Genomic DNA, 14283 nt, shown 5'->3' on the forward strand with positions numbered 1-14283 from the left:
CAGAGCTGGGGCAGGTGCTCTCCCTCTTAGCTCCAGCCCAGCCCCAGCCCCTAGAACAGAACTTTCGATGCTAACCTACTAAATCTCAACATCGTTTGTTGACAGTTTTATATCAAAAATAAAAATATATATATTAGGCTTAATATATAAAATATCATCTTGTATCTCTTATAAAATCCAATTTCTTACCAAAAGCCAAATTATTCAAATAACAGAACTAAGATCCTTTGTAGGGCATATTAAATTGTTAGTAAAAATAAAAAAGTAATTTTTAAAGTAATTTTTTTAAAAAAGTAAGCTTAGAGAATAATTTGCTTCTTGTTAAATGCTTTTTCTGCATCTATTAAAATTATCATGTGGTTTTTATCCTCCTCTTGTTGATGTGATGTATCACGTTGATTGATTTGTTCATATTGAACCACACTTGCATCGCAGGAATAAATCCCACTTGATCCTGGTGAATGGTTATTTTAATGTATTGTTGGATTTGCTTTGCTAGTATTTTGTTGAGGAATTTTGCATCTATGTTCATCATAGATATTGGCCTGTAGTTCTCTCTCTGTGTGTGTGTGTGTGTGTGTGTGTGTGTGTGTGTGCATGTCTTTATCTGATTTTGGAATCAGGGTAATGCTGGCCTCATAGAATGAATTTGGAAGCTTTCCTTTTTCTTCTATTTTTTGGAATCATTTGAGAAGAATAGGTATTAACTCTCCTTTAATAGTTTGGTAGAGTTTACCTGTGAAACCATTTGACCTTGGACTTTTGTTCGTTGGGAGTTTTTAAATTACTGATTCAATTTCATTGCTTGTAGTTGGTCTGTTCAAATTTTCTGTTTCTTCCTGATTCAGTTTTGGGAGATTATATGTTTCTAGGAATGTATCCATTTCTTCTAGGTTGTCCAATTTGTTACCATATAACTTTTCATAATATTCTCTTATATTCCTTTGTATTTATGTGGTGTTATTATTTCTCCTCCTTCATATCTGATTTTGTTTATTTGGGTCTTCTCTCTCTCTCTCTCTCTCTCTCTCTCTCTCTCTTTTATGATCATGGCTAAAGGTCTATCAATTTTGTTGATCTTTTTTTTGCTTTTTTTTAAACATACAGTATAAATACTTTATTAACAATTACAGATCATCCCTGTGAGCTGAATGGTTGATCCAGACATCAAGGACCTAGCCACAAGTTCAGCACAACCTCTGAGCTTCTTGCTCTGACTCCAAAAGGGTGAGAACGTTGCCCTCATGCTTGGGGCCTTTCAAATTGCAGAAGATAGAGTAGCTCATGTAGTCCATGAACTCCACAGGCACCTGTGTGCACTGTCCCTGAGAACCGGTCCTGCCCAGCACCTTGGTGACCCTGGCCAGCTTGAAGGGCTGCACACAGCTTGTGTCCGTGATGGTGGCAGGGTGGCCGTTGGGTGGAGAGCTCAATTTTGTTGATTTTTTCAAAAAACCAGCTCCTGGTTTCATTGATCTCTTCTATTGGTTTTCTTTTTTTAGTTTCTAATTCTTGTATTTTTGCCCTAATCTTTTAGATTATTTCCTAATTATTTCCTTCCTTCTACTGGTTCTGGACTGTTTGTTCTTCTTTTTCTAGCCTCTTTATATGAAGGATGGGTTGTTTATTTGAGATTTTTCTTGCTTTTGAGGTAGACCTGTATTGGTATAAACTTCCCTCTTGGAACTGCTTTTGCTACATCCAAAAGGTTTTAGACCTTTGTGTTTTCATTTTCTTTGGTCTCCATGTATTTTGTGATTTCCTCTTTGATTTCTTAGTTGATCCATTCATTGTTCAGTAGCATGTTGTTTAACCTCCATGCATTTGTGTTCTTTACACATTTTTTCTTATGAGTTAATTTCTAGTTTCAAAGTGTTGTGGCCAGAAAAGATGCATGGTATGACTTCAATCTCTTTGAATTTGTTGAGACTTGGTTTTGGCCTAAACATGTGATCTATTCTGGAAAATGTTCCATGTGCACTTGAAAAGAGTATGTATTCTGCTGTTTTAGCATGGAATATTCTGAATATATCTGCTAGATCCATCTGGTCCCATTTGTCATTCAAGCCACTATTTCCTTGTTGATTTACTGTTTGGATGATCTTTGGGGTGTTAAAGGCCCCTATTATTTTGTATTATATTGATTATTTTCTTTATGTTTATTATTAGCTGCTTTATGTATTTGGGTGCTCCCATATTGGTTGCATAAATATTTACAATTGTTACATCTTTTGTTGTAATTGTTGGATTGTTGTTTTGTTGGATCATTCCCTTTATGATTATATAGTGTCCTTTTTTGTCTCTTATTACAGTCTTTGTTTTAAAGTCTATTTAGTTTGGTACAAATATTGTTACCCCAGCTTTTGTTCCACTTCCATTTGCATGATAAATGGTTTCCCATCCTTTCACTTTTAATCTACACTTGTCTTTAGGTCTGAAATGAGTCTCTTATAGGTAGCATATAGATGGGTCTTTTTGATTGTTTTTTTTTTTTTTATCCATTCCATCACCCATTGTCTTTTGATTGGAGCTTTTAGTCCATTTATATTCAAAGTAATCGTTGATAGGTATGTAGTTGTATCATTTTGTTACTTGTTTTATGGTTGTTTTGTAGTTTTTCTGTTTTGTAGTTTTTTCTTCTCTTTGTCTCTCACAGTTTATTGGCTTTCTTCAGTCATATACTTGGATTTCTTTCTCTTTATATTTGTGCATATCTATTACTGGTTTTTGGGTTTTGGTTACCGTTAGGTTTATATATGATATGTTGTATGCATATCTTAATCTATATTAGTTATATGCATAACTTAATCTATATTAAGTTGATGGTTGCTCATGTCTGAACCCAATCTTTACTCCTCTCCTTGCCACATTTTAGGTATATTGTGTCATATTTTACATCCTTTTATTTTGTAAGTCTCTTGACTCATTTTTAGAGATATACTTAATCTAACTGTTTTTGTGCTTCCCACTTTTCTCACTCCTACTTTTGGTCTTTCTTTTGCACTCGAAGAGTCCCCTTTAACATTTCTTATAGGGCTGCTATACTGGTCATGATTTCCTTAAACTTTTGTTCATCTGGGAAACTCTTTATCTCTCCTTCTTTTCTGAATGGTTTCCTTGCTGGATAGAGCATTGTTGGCTGCAGGTGTTATTCTTTCAGCACTTTTAATATGCTGGCCTGCAAAGTTTCTGCTGAAAAATCAGCTTAAAGCCTTATGTGGTTTCACTCATATGTAACTGTTTTCTTTTCTCTTGCTGCTGTTAAAATTCTCTCATCATCACTACTTTTTGTTATTTTAACTACTGTGTGTCTTGTTATGGACCTCCTTGGGTTGGGAAGTTTTCAGCTATTATTTCTTCAACTAAATTTGCTGTACCCTTTTTTCTCCTTTTTTCTTCTGGGATCCCTGTAATGTGAATGTTATTATGCTTGATGGTCACTAAAGTTCCTTAGTCTGTTTCCCTTCTGTTCATCTTGATTGATTTCCACTACTCTTTCAGGTCACTGATCTGTTCTTCTGTTTCCTCTAATCTGCTATTTATTCCATCTAGTGTATTTTTGAGTTAAGAGTTCTTCATCTTTGATTTTTTGTTTGCTTATTTTCTATGTCTTGTTCAGGGTCTTTTCTCAAGTCCAGTGAGTATCTTTATGATCATTACTTTCAATTCTCTATCAGTCACATTACTTATCTTCTGTGCCATTTAGGCTTCTTGCTGTGCTTGTCCTCTTCTTTCATTTGGGACATAGTCCTCTGTCTCCTCATTTTATCTAAATCTCTGTGTTTCTATGTGTTAGGAAAGTCAGCTACATCTCCTGCTCTTGAAAGTACTGGACTTATTAAGAAAGAGGTCCTGTAGTGGCTCTCTTTGCCTGTTGTGGGCAAGGTTTGTTCCCTATGTTTTTAGTGGGCCATTCTGGGGCCACCTTGGGCTTAAGCTGAGTCAGACTAGGCATTTGCCAGAGATGTGGTAGCACTGGACTTAAGTTCAATGAGAGTGCAGGGTGTGTGGTGTAGCACCATAGGTTCTAGTGGGAGGGAACCTACAGCTGCCAGGGATAGAGGTAGACCAGGTTGGAGGGGGTGGGTCCATAGGAAAATGCAGGATGTAGGGCTCACTGTTAGTAAGTTAGGTAGGGAGTGTTGGAACCAGATTGGTTCCTGCAGGTATCCATGTGTTTATGGGGGGCGGGGGCGGGAAGGAGGGAGGCAGAGAAGGTAAATGGCACCTGCCAGCTCCTTTGTTTCTGGAGAAGTTTTCCAATGATCCCTGTCCATCTAGCACAGGCTCTGAGATTAGACAATACATCTTCTTCATGTATACCCCAGGCATTTTTCAAAGTGCTGCTTCCATGCTATATCTCCATGGACTGGTTGTTGTGCTCTCTCTGTAAGAGCAAAGACTCAGCTTCCTTTCATACTGCTGGCTCTCCCATGCACCCAGTGATTTAAAACAAAAAATTTTTAATGTTTATTTATTTATTTTGAGAGAGAACATGAGTGGGGAGGGGCAGAGAGAGAGGGAGAGAGAGAATCCCAAGCAGCCTCTGTGTTGTCAGAGCTGAGCCTGATGCAGGCTTGATTTCACAATTGAGTGAGATCATGACCTGAACCAAAATCAACAGTCAGACACTTAACTGACTCAGCCACCCAGGTGTCCTGCAGTGATTTTTAAAGTTCCAGGTTTTAAACCTTGCTGATTGTAAGAACTTGAAAAATTCAGTCCCTCTGGTTTTCAATGCCAAATGTTATGGAGATTCATGTTCCCTGTGTGGGCATCCTGGTGTTAGAGTCTGTTTCCTTCCCTCTCTGCACCACAGCTCACTCTCCCCCACAGACAGTCCCACAGGTCTGTTTAGCTCCCCACCCTTTCTCTGCCCTTCCTGCCCTCTTCAATGTGGCTTCTTCTCTACATTTAGCTAGGGATTGTCTATTTTACTAGTCTTTGGGTTGTTTTCTTTATAATTTTTTAAAAATACTTATTTTTGAGAGACAGAGAGATAGAGCACAGGTTGGGGAGGAACACAGAGAGAGGGAGATACAGAATCTAAAGCAGTCTCTAGGTTCTGGGCTGTCAGCACAGAGCCAAACATGGGGCTTGAGCCCATGAACCGTGAGATCATGACCTAAGCTGAAGTCGGATTCTTTTTTTTTTTTTTTTTTTTTAATTTTTTTTTCAACTTTTTTTTAATTTTTATTTTTGGGACAGAGAGAGACAGAGCATGAATGGGGGAGGGACAGAGAGAGAGGGAGACACAGAATCGGAAACAGGCTCCAGGCTCTGAGCCATCAGCCCAGAGCCTGACGCGGGGCTCGAACTCACGGACCGCGAGATCGTGACCTGGCTGAAGTCGGACGCTTAACCGACTGCGCCACCCAGGCGCCCCTGAAGTCGGATTCTTAACCGACTATGTCCCTGGGTTGTTTTCTAGGTTATTTACACTGATGTGTTATCTAGTTGTATCCATAGTATGAAGTGAGCTTAAGGTCTTCCTACTCCTCCATCTTCCTAGGAAGTCCCCATAATAACTTTTTTCTTTTTAGGAGAAAGAGAGAGAGTGTGAGCAGGGGAAGGGGGCAGAGGGAGAGAGAGGAAGAGAGAGAGAGAGAGAGAGAGAGAGAGAGAGAGAGAGAGAGAGAGAGAATCTTAAGCAGGCTCCATACTCAGTGCAGAGCCCAACACAGGGCTCAATCTGATGACCCTGGGATCATGGCCTGAGCCGAAATCAAGAATTAGATGCTCAACAAATTGAGCCACCCAGGCGGGTCCTCCATGATAACTCTTGAAGATAGAAAATGTGCCAGTGTTCCATTTATTGCTTCTCAGCTCCAAATACTATCTTATTTGCCTCTGAAAATGAGTCCTTTAAAATGTATCCTTTGGGCGCCTGGGTGGCTCAGTCGGTTAAGCAGCCGACTTCAGCTCAGGTCATGATCTCACGGTCTGTGAGTTCGAGCCCCACGTCGGGCTCTGTGCTGACAGCTCAGAGCCTGGAGCCTGTTTCAGATTCTGTGTCTCCCTCTCTCTGACCCTCCCCTGTTCATGCTCTGTCTCTCCCTGTCTCAAAAATAAAACGTTAAAAAAAATTTTTTTTTAATAAAAAATTAAAAAATAAAATGTATCCTTTATGTGTAGTGCAGATTATTAAGCTATGTCAGTAGAGGGCACTGGAGAGATGGAAGGAAGGAGCTTTCCATTCTGGTTGCAGTGTGCTTGCTCAGCAAGTTTCTGCATTGCACAAGGCTTCTTCAGCATCCAGCTTCTAAAACGGGTCAGCAGCTCCAGCTTTTCCTGGCAACCACCTCAGATGATTTTGCCATGGAGGGTCTTCCACAAGACACCTCTTTTTGAACAGGTTCCCTAGGCAGGGTGCTTTCTAGCAAGTTCCACCAACACTACACCACAGTGACTTCTCTGACACCCAGGAACCATAGAATTCATTCTCTCCAGCAAGGTCTGGTTTTCTGGGGGGCTTTTCCTCAGGTCCTCTATCTCAGTCATAGGGATTGTGACAGCTCCGTTTATCTGCTTATATCTCCTTGGATATTTAGTTTCCACTGGTCAATCACTTGTTGTTCCACTCCCGTGTTGTGGTTAATAATTCTTTGTTATGGGTCTTTATATATGTTTTTTAAAAAAAATTTTTTTGAGAGAGAGAGTGTGTGCACTCACACTCACAAGTGGGAGAGGGGGCAGAGGAAGAGAGAGAATCTTTTATTTTTTTTAGAGAGAGATCATTTTTTTTAAGTTTATTTATTTTGAAAGAGGAGCGAGAGAGAGCACAAGCAGGGTAGGGGCAGAGAGAGAGGGAGAAAGAGTAGAATCCCAAACAGGCTGCATGCTATCAGTGCAGAACCCAATGTGAGACTCAAACTCAGGAACCGTGAGATCATGACCGGAGCCAAAATCAAGAGTCGGACACTTACCCAATTGAGCCACCCAGGAGACCCTAGAGAGAGAGTCTTAAGCAGGCTCCATGTTCAGCACCGAACCAACAGGGGGCTCTATCCCACGACCCTGGGATCATGACCTGAGCCAAAATCAAGAGTCAGACACTCAACCAACTGAGTCACCCAGACACCCCTATAATTCTTGGTATTACAGTTTCCCTGTTCAGATTTCTTTATGGTTTCTGTCTCCTGATTGAACTCTAACTGATACAAATATAAAACATACATTCTCTATCACTTAACTCTTGGCATGTAGTAAGAATGTATAGATAGCCACCTTAATATTCTCCACTTGGCTTTATGATTTTTAAGCTAATTATATTTCATATATCATATTTCATTCTAAATAAAAGACTAATACTAATTCATTCCTTCACTTAATTAAGGATCTCTTATGTCAGTCTCTGTTGCAAAGGCCTACAGATACAACAGTGGAAAACAAAAATCCAGCCAAAATCACTGTTCTCATGGAGCTCACATTCTAGTGGGAGATCAAATCCAGGTAAACAATTAAACTATGTAGTATGCTAAATAGTAATAAGTTCTAAGGATAAAAATAAAGTAGGGAAGGGGATATGAAATTTTAGGGAGAAGTTAATTGAAATGAAAGACCCAGGAAGACTTTATTGAAATTGTGGTTTTTGGGTGAAGATCTAAAGGCAGTGATTGAGTGAGTCAGGTGGCTATCTGGGAAGAGTATTCCAGGCAGAGGGAACAGCATTTGGCTTTGAAAACCAGAGAGGCTGAATTTTGCAAGTTCTTACAATCAACAGGGCTTAAAACCTAGAACTTTAGAAGTCACTGGGCTCATGGGAGAGCCAGGAGGATGAAAGGAAACTAAGTTTTTGCTCTTAAAGAGAGAGCACAACAGCCAGCCCATGGAAATATACTCTTGGAGGCAGGAGTATGCTAATGTGTCAAAGTATAATAAGTACACCAGTGTGGCTAGGGTACAGATGATGGTGGTGGAGGGAGTGAGGAGAGAAATAGGAGATGAGCTGGGGGGAGTTAGAAGAGGGAGCCAGATCATGATGGGTCTGGGGGTTGACTTTGGCTTTTCTTCTGAGATGGGAGGCTCTCACCTCCATCAATATACTGTTATTTTAAGAGTTCTTGTTTGTGCTTGCAGAATATTGATTACAAAATACTTGGTACTTTAAAACAGAAAAACAAAAAGAACCCTTTTAAAATTGTTCTGTAAGTGATCCCCATTCACTGCAACAGGAATAGAATTTCAGAAAATGATGTGAATAGTTATTTGTGTACTATGTTTTACATGTAATTTCAACTTAAATGAACATCTTGATTCAATTAAATCTAATATTGTGTAACTTTTTGGGGGGACATCATGAGATACACTGAAGTTACTGAGCCTTAGGCAAGTAATAATCCTATTTGTAATTGTTTCACAGTCAAATACATATTCAAAAACTATTTTTTATATTTTATAAATACTGTTAAGGATATGGCCTTAGAGTTGTGGCCCAAGACCCTTGTTTTCAGGGAGTTTGCTTTTATACATTTAGGTTTTGTGGTATATAATACCTTCCAGTGGTTTTCTTTGCTGGGCATTTGTTCAAAAGGAGATTAAACAGCTGTGAATATATGTTTTCAGTATTTTTAAAGCAACACAAAACATGAAAACAACTTGCCTTCACAATAACAGAACCTGAAAAAAATTTTTTGAGGGAGACCAGTTGTAAAGTATATTTCTAAAAAACTTCCTTTGGGGCGCCTGGGTGGCGCAGTCGGTTAAGCGTCCGACTTCAGCCAGGTCACGATCTCGTGGTCCGTGAGTTTGAGCCCCGCGTCAGGCTCTGGGCTGATGGCTCAGAGCCTAGAGCCTGTTTCTGATTCTGTGTCTCCCTCTCTCTCTGCCCCTCCCCCATTCATGCTCTGTCTGTCTCTGTCCCAAAAATAAATAAACGTTGAAAAAAAAAATTAAAAAACTTCCTTTTCATAAAATGTTCTTTCCAGGGGTGCCTGGGTGGCTCAGTCAGTTGAGCATCCAACTTCCTCTCAGGTCATGATCTCCTGTTTGTGAGTTTGGGCACCATGTCTGGCTACTGCTGTCAGCACAGTTCCTACTTTGGATCCTCTGTCTCCAGCTCTCTGTGTCCCTCCCCCCTTCCCACTTGTGTTTTCCCTCTCTCAAAAGTAAATAAACATTTAAATAAATAAACAAGTAAATAGGGGCACCTGTGTGGCTCAGTCTGTTGAGCATTTGACTTGGGCTCAGGTCAGGATTTCCCAGTTTGTGGGTTCAAGACCCGAGCTGACAGCTCAGAGCCTGGAGACTGCTTGGGATTCTGTGTGCCTCTCTCTGCCTCTCCCCCCCTCACATTCTCTCTCTCTCTCTCTCAAAAATAAATGAATAAACATTAAAAAAAACTTTTTTAATTTAAAAAATAAATAAAACATTCTTTCCAAAAATCTGAACTTGAATATCATATTAAATAAAATACTGAATGTATACATATATGAACATCTGTACATTTGTTTTATTTTCAGAGAATTATATTGATATAAAGATCACCTTAAGTTGAAAGTAAGCATTACTTAAAAAGGAATCTCCCAAATCCACATATAAATATGACAAAGAAAAAAAATAGAGAAAAAAAATCTTTAAATACACCTGAGTAGGTATTAAATTGAAAATGTTCTAATAAAATAGAATTACTATTAGAATACTAAAGAATACTAAATTAGACATGCAAAAGGATGCTAAACTGAAGAAAACAGAAAATCAAGTTGTTGTTTTTTTTTTCTTTTAATGTTTATTTTTCAGAGACAGACATAGAGTGTGAGCAGGGGAAGAGCAGAGAGAGAGGGAGACACAGAATCCAAAGCAGGCTCCAGGCTCTGAGCCGTCCACACAGAGCCCAATGCGGGGCTCAAACTCACAAACCATGAGATTGTAACCTGAGTTGAAGTTGGATGCTTAACTGACTGAGCTACTCAGGCACACCAAGAAAATCAAGTTTTAAAAAATGCTTTACAAAGTCACTCAATAATTCACACACACACACACACACACACACACACACACACACACACAATCATCTATACATATTGTAGCTCTTCCTGTCCAATTATTTTTATAGATCTCAGAATATAACTATAATGTGTCCTACCTCAGAAAGGTTTGTAAATGATTCAACCAGATCTCCAGAAGTCATTATAACCTGTCTCTGACCCTGTGTATCCTTCTTTCACTATACTATTGAGATATAGGAGAATCTAGATCAGTGGTAATAGATGGCCTTTAATATCATTTTAAATATTTTAAAATCTGAATATTAATTTCAAGAAAATCTTAGAGAATTTTCATTAATCATCATCATCATAAATAATAATACCTTATATACTAGAGTACATTATACTTTTCAAATTTACTCATACTCTTCAATTTCCTATTAAATTCCAATTGAGACTTCCAAAGGAAACAAACTGAAAAATGGGGATTCAGATAAAGACCAATAAAACTTACAGAGGTGAGGAAAAGAGAGAGAAAGAAAGAAAGAAGAAAAGGAGAGAAAGAAAGAAAGAAAGAAAGAAAGAAGGAAAGGAAAGAAAGAGAGAAAGAAAGAAAGAGAGAAAGAAAGAAAAAGAAAGAAAGAGGAAAGAGGAACAAGGAAATAAAGAAAGAAAGAGGAGAGTGAAAAAAATTTCATGAACAAGAATGTAAAGAAATATTAGGTATAGGCAGGAAAACATACAAACATAAGTGTTATACTAGTCTTAAATAATAGTCAACTAAGTTAATTTCTCTAGAAAAATAGCTATCTTCTGTTTACTGTTTCTTCTTGTTTATGCTTTGTCATCTTGAGATATACTTTAATTCCTCAAAGTCTAAGCCTGCATGAAACTGATTAGGAGGTGTATTAACTATCTATCACTGCCATAAAAAATTATAACACACTTAGTAGTTTAAAACAACACAAACTTACTATTTTACAGATCTGTAGTTCAGAAGTCCAACATGGGTCTTTTTGGATCAAAACCAAGGTGTCAGCAGGGATGCATTCATTCTGGAAGCTCTAGGGAAGAATCTCTTTCTTTGCCTTTTCCAGCTTCCAGAATCATTCACATTCCTTGGCTCATGGCTCCTTTCTTCCATCTTTGAAACCAGCGGTGTTATATCTCTCTCTTGTCCTATCTCTTTCTCTTATTCTTTTTCTTTTTAATGTTTATTCATTTTTGAGAGAGAGAGAGAAAGAGAGAGACAGAGTATGATCAGGGGAGGAGCAGAGAGAGAAAGGGAGACACAGAATCAGAAGCAGGCTCCAGGCTCTGAGCTATCAGCACACAGCCGGACACTGGGCTCAAACCCACAAACTTCAAGATCATGACCTGAGCCGAAGTTGGATGCCCAACCGACTGAGCCACCCAGGTGCCCCTGATTCTCTTTTCTTATGCCTCCCTCATCCACTTTTAAGAATCTTTGTGAGTACCTCTGGCCAACCTGGATAATCTAGCATAATTTCCCATTTTAAGGCCATTAACTTAATCCTATGGGCAAAGTCCTTTTTTGCCACATAAGGTAACATACTTATAGGTTCTGGGGATTAGGACAGAACATCTTGGGAAGGGGGAGCTATTCTGCCTGCCACAAAAGCTTATATTTAAAGTCCCATTCTCTGACCTCCTATCTCTCTACTACATCCCCTCTCATCCTCTGACTCTTAGTCCTTTGAGTCCTTATGGGACCTTCACTTCATCCAGTCTGCCATTTCTTCACTGTCTCTCATTTCCTCAAAGTCCTCACTTCCCTCATTATCAAACTAAATTCCATGAGTTATTATCACCACAGTCCTTCCTTTATGCACTCCCTACTTCCTTTCCTACCTTCTTTCTTACTTGCTTGACAAAAACCCTGCTCTGGTGACTCCAGCTTTCCCTCAATCTGTCTTTGTACTTTGTGTAACTGAAAACAACTAGAGGAAAACATAGCCTTGCTGACCAGTCTCCTACTCGTCCATACCCCAAACCTTGCATGGGCCTTTGCTTCTGCCTGGTATCTACATGCTATTTGTCTGGTCCATTCTCTTTCCCACTTTCCTGGAAGACCCTCTCATGCCTTCTCCTGCCTTCTCAAACCTCATACAGTTATTTCCCAATTCTCCTTCTTGGCTCATGACTTGACTCTTTCTCTACTGAGAAATGCAAAACAAGCAGAAGAGAGCCCTGCAGATTCCCACATATCTCTCTACAGGTCAACTTCTCTCTTCACACTCTACTTTCCTTCTAATGGATCTTTGGATTTAATCCAGGCCATCTCCTGGATGCATTTCTATTTCTAATAACTCTTAACCGAAATCTAGCATTTCCTTCAATTGTGAATATAGGTAGTAAACCATAGTGGCAATACCTATGTTTTTGTCACAAGTAGACATCATAGGGATTTTTATACCACTAAGCAGTTTTGCATCTACTTCAGAATATTATACATATATGTATCACTACTTTGAAATTATGATAGTTATTAGATGCACCAGTAGTTATTATTTATAGCATTAATATAGAAACACATGCATTAAGGTATCACAGATTTGATTTTAAAAATGATTTTGTAACTGTGTTTCAAAATAATTAGATTTCTTTGTACTCTTTTTTTTAATGTTTATTATTTTTGAGAGAGTGCAAGTGCAGAAGGGGCAAAGAGAGAGGGACAGAGGATCCAAAGCAGGCTCTGCACTGACAGGCTGACAGCAGCAAGCCCCTTGTGGGGCTCAAACTCACAAACTGTGAGAGCATGACCTGAGCTGAAGTCAGACACTCAACCCACTGAGCCACCCAGGCGCCCCATGTACCTCTCTGAATTTTATGCATTTAAAAACATAACACTGAGAAGTGTTCATAGTTTTCAACTGTTAAAGGATTCATGACATAAAAGAGGGACTATAGAGGGACTGTCCATGTTCCTATCTAAAGCCAGTCCCTCCATTTCTGCACTAGAACCAGTCTCCTCTCATCCATGATGACAGATGTTTTCCTTTCACCTTTCCAGATCTATGCTTTAACTTCTTACTTGGGGCCCAGGAGCTGATCTCTGTGGACAGCACCAACCAGGTTTCCTTGTATTCTGATTTATGCTTGGGTTCAGACAGTGGGAAGCACCAGCAGGACATAAAAGCCTAGGAGGAAGAAGAAGTTGGGGTATTTACCTGCAATCCCCTCGCAGAGTCCTGGGTTGGCAGAAGCTCTGTTTCAGCTTCTGCTGAATCCTTTTCCATCAAGGAAGCTCTCTCTTTGGATTCATAAAACCACCCCTGATTTTTCTCCTCCGGGGGGGGGGGGGGGGGTGGGGGGGGTGGGGTCCTTCTTCTGTGGTGGGCATCTAATGATTCACAATCCCCTGAGAATTTCCTGTAAGTCAGCCCACACTCCTGTGATAATCTCATCAGTTTCCCAGGACCCTGACTACTACCCAGACTCAGAAAAATGGCCCCAGCATCTCTCCCTTCTCTAAGTTTATTATCATCAAGAAAGCCTTCTTTCAACCCAGTTCAACCCTGATAGCATAATTTTCTTGATAGCCAGACTCATCTTCTCCAGTGATCTCCTCTACCTCACTCTACAGGACACCCCAGGGGGCCTTTGTCTCCACCCTGCTCAGACTGCTCCTCAAGGTCACCAACAATCTTCAAGTTGCTAAACCCAATGGTTATTCTCAGCACTCATCTTTGTAAATCTACTGGCAACATTTAATACAGTTGATCACTCCCTCCTCCTTGATGTATTTTTCACTAGGCTTCTAGGACCCCAAGGGATTTTCCTTCTAATTCACCCTTTGTTCCTTCTCAGTCTTCTCTGCTGATCTTCCTCTTCCAAGGCTCAGTTCTTAAGCCTTTCTTTTTTTAAAATCTATACTCATTCCATTAGTGAGAACCTAAGAGAAAAATTACCAGGTGTACTCACAACTGCAAAGAAAAGATCTTTCCCTTCCCCCACCGTTCCCGAAACCAGCCAGGGCGCACCCGGTCATAGTCTGACATAAAGGCGGGAACCAATCAAGTTCTGCTGAATGGTTTGAAATAAAGGCGGGAACCAATCGAGTTCTGCTGAGTGTTCAAATTTAAATGTCAACCTATAACCACTCTGTAACCTCAAAAAAATCCCTAACTTGTTTGTGCCTGTCTGTAAAAGAAGCTGTAAGATCCTTGCTCGGGGCCTCTTGCGTTACTGGCAACGAGTGTGCGGAGGACCGGGTTCGAACCTGCAATAAACGACCCTTGCCACTTGGCTTTGGCTCTGGACTCTGGTGGTTTGTTTTCGGGGGGCCTCTCGAATTGGGGCATATCATTAGTAATTTTGTAGGCAACACTCTCTA

General features: G+C 39.8%; 1 protein-coding gene across 1 annotated transcript; it reads right to left on the reverse strand.

Annotated features, from left to right (window-relative positions):
- Nucleotides 1-1187: 1187 nt before the first annotated feature.
- LOC125171633 (40S ribosomal protein S28-like) lies at nt 1188-13948 on the reverse strand. The gene is made up of 2 exons (XM_047868818.1): nt 13905-13948; nt 1188-1428 (listed from the first exon to the last, which is right to left on the reverse strand). Exons 1-2 carry the CDS (start codon nt 13946-13948, stop codon nt 1188-1190), a joined length of 285 nt encoding a protein of 94 aa, XP_047724774.1.
- Nucleotides 13949-14283: the final 335 nt, after the last annotated feature.

Source organism: Prionailurus viverrinus, chromosome C1 (genome assembly GCF_022837055.1).
Source record: "Prionailurus viverrinus isolate Anna chromosome C1, UM_Priviv_1.0, whole genome shotgun sequence".
NCBI lineage: Eukaryota > Metazoa > Chordata > Mammalia > Carnivora > Felidae > Prionailurus > Prionailurus viverrinus.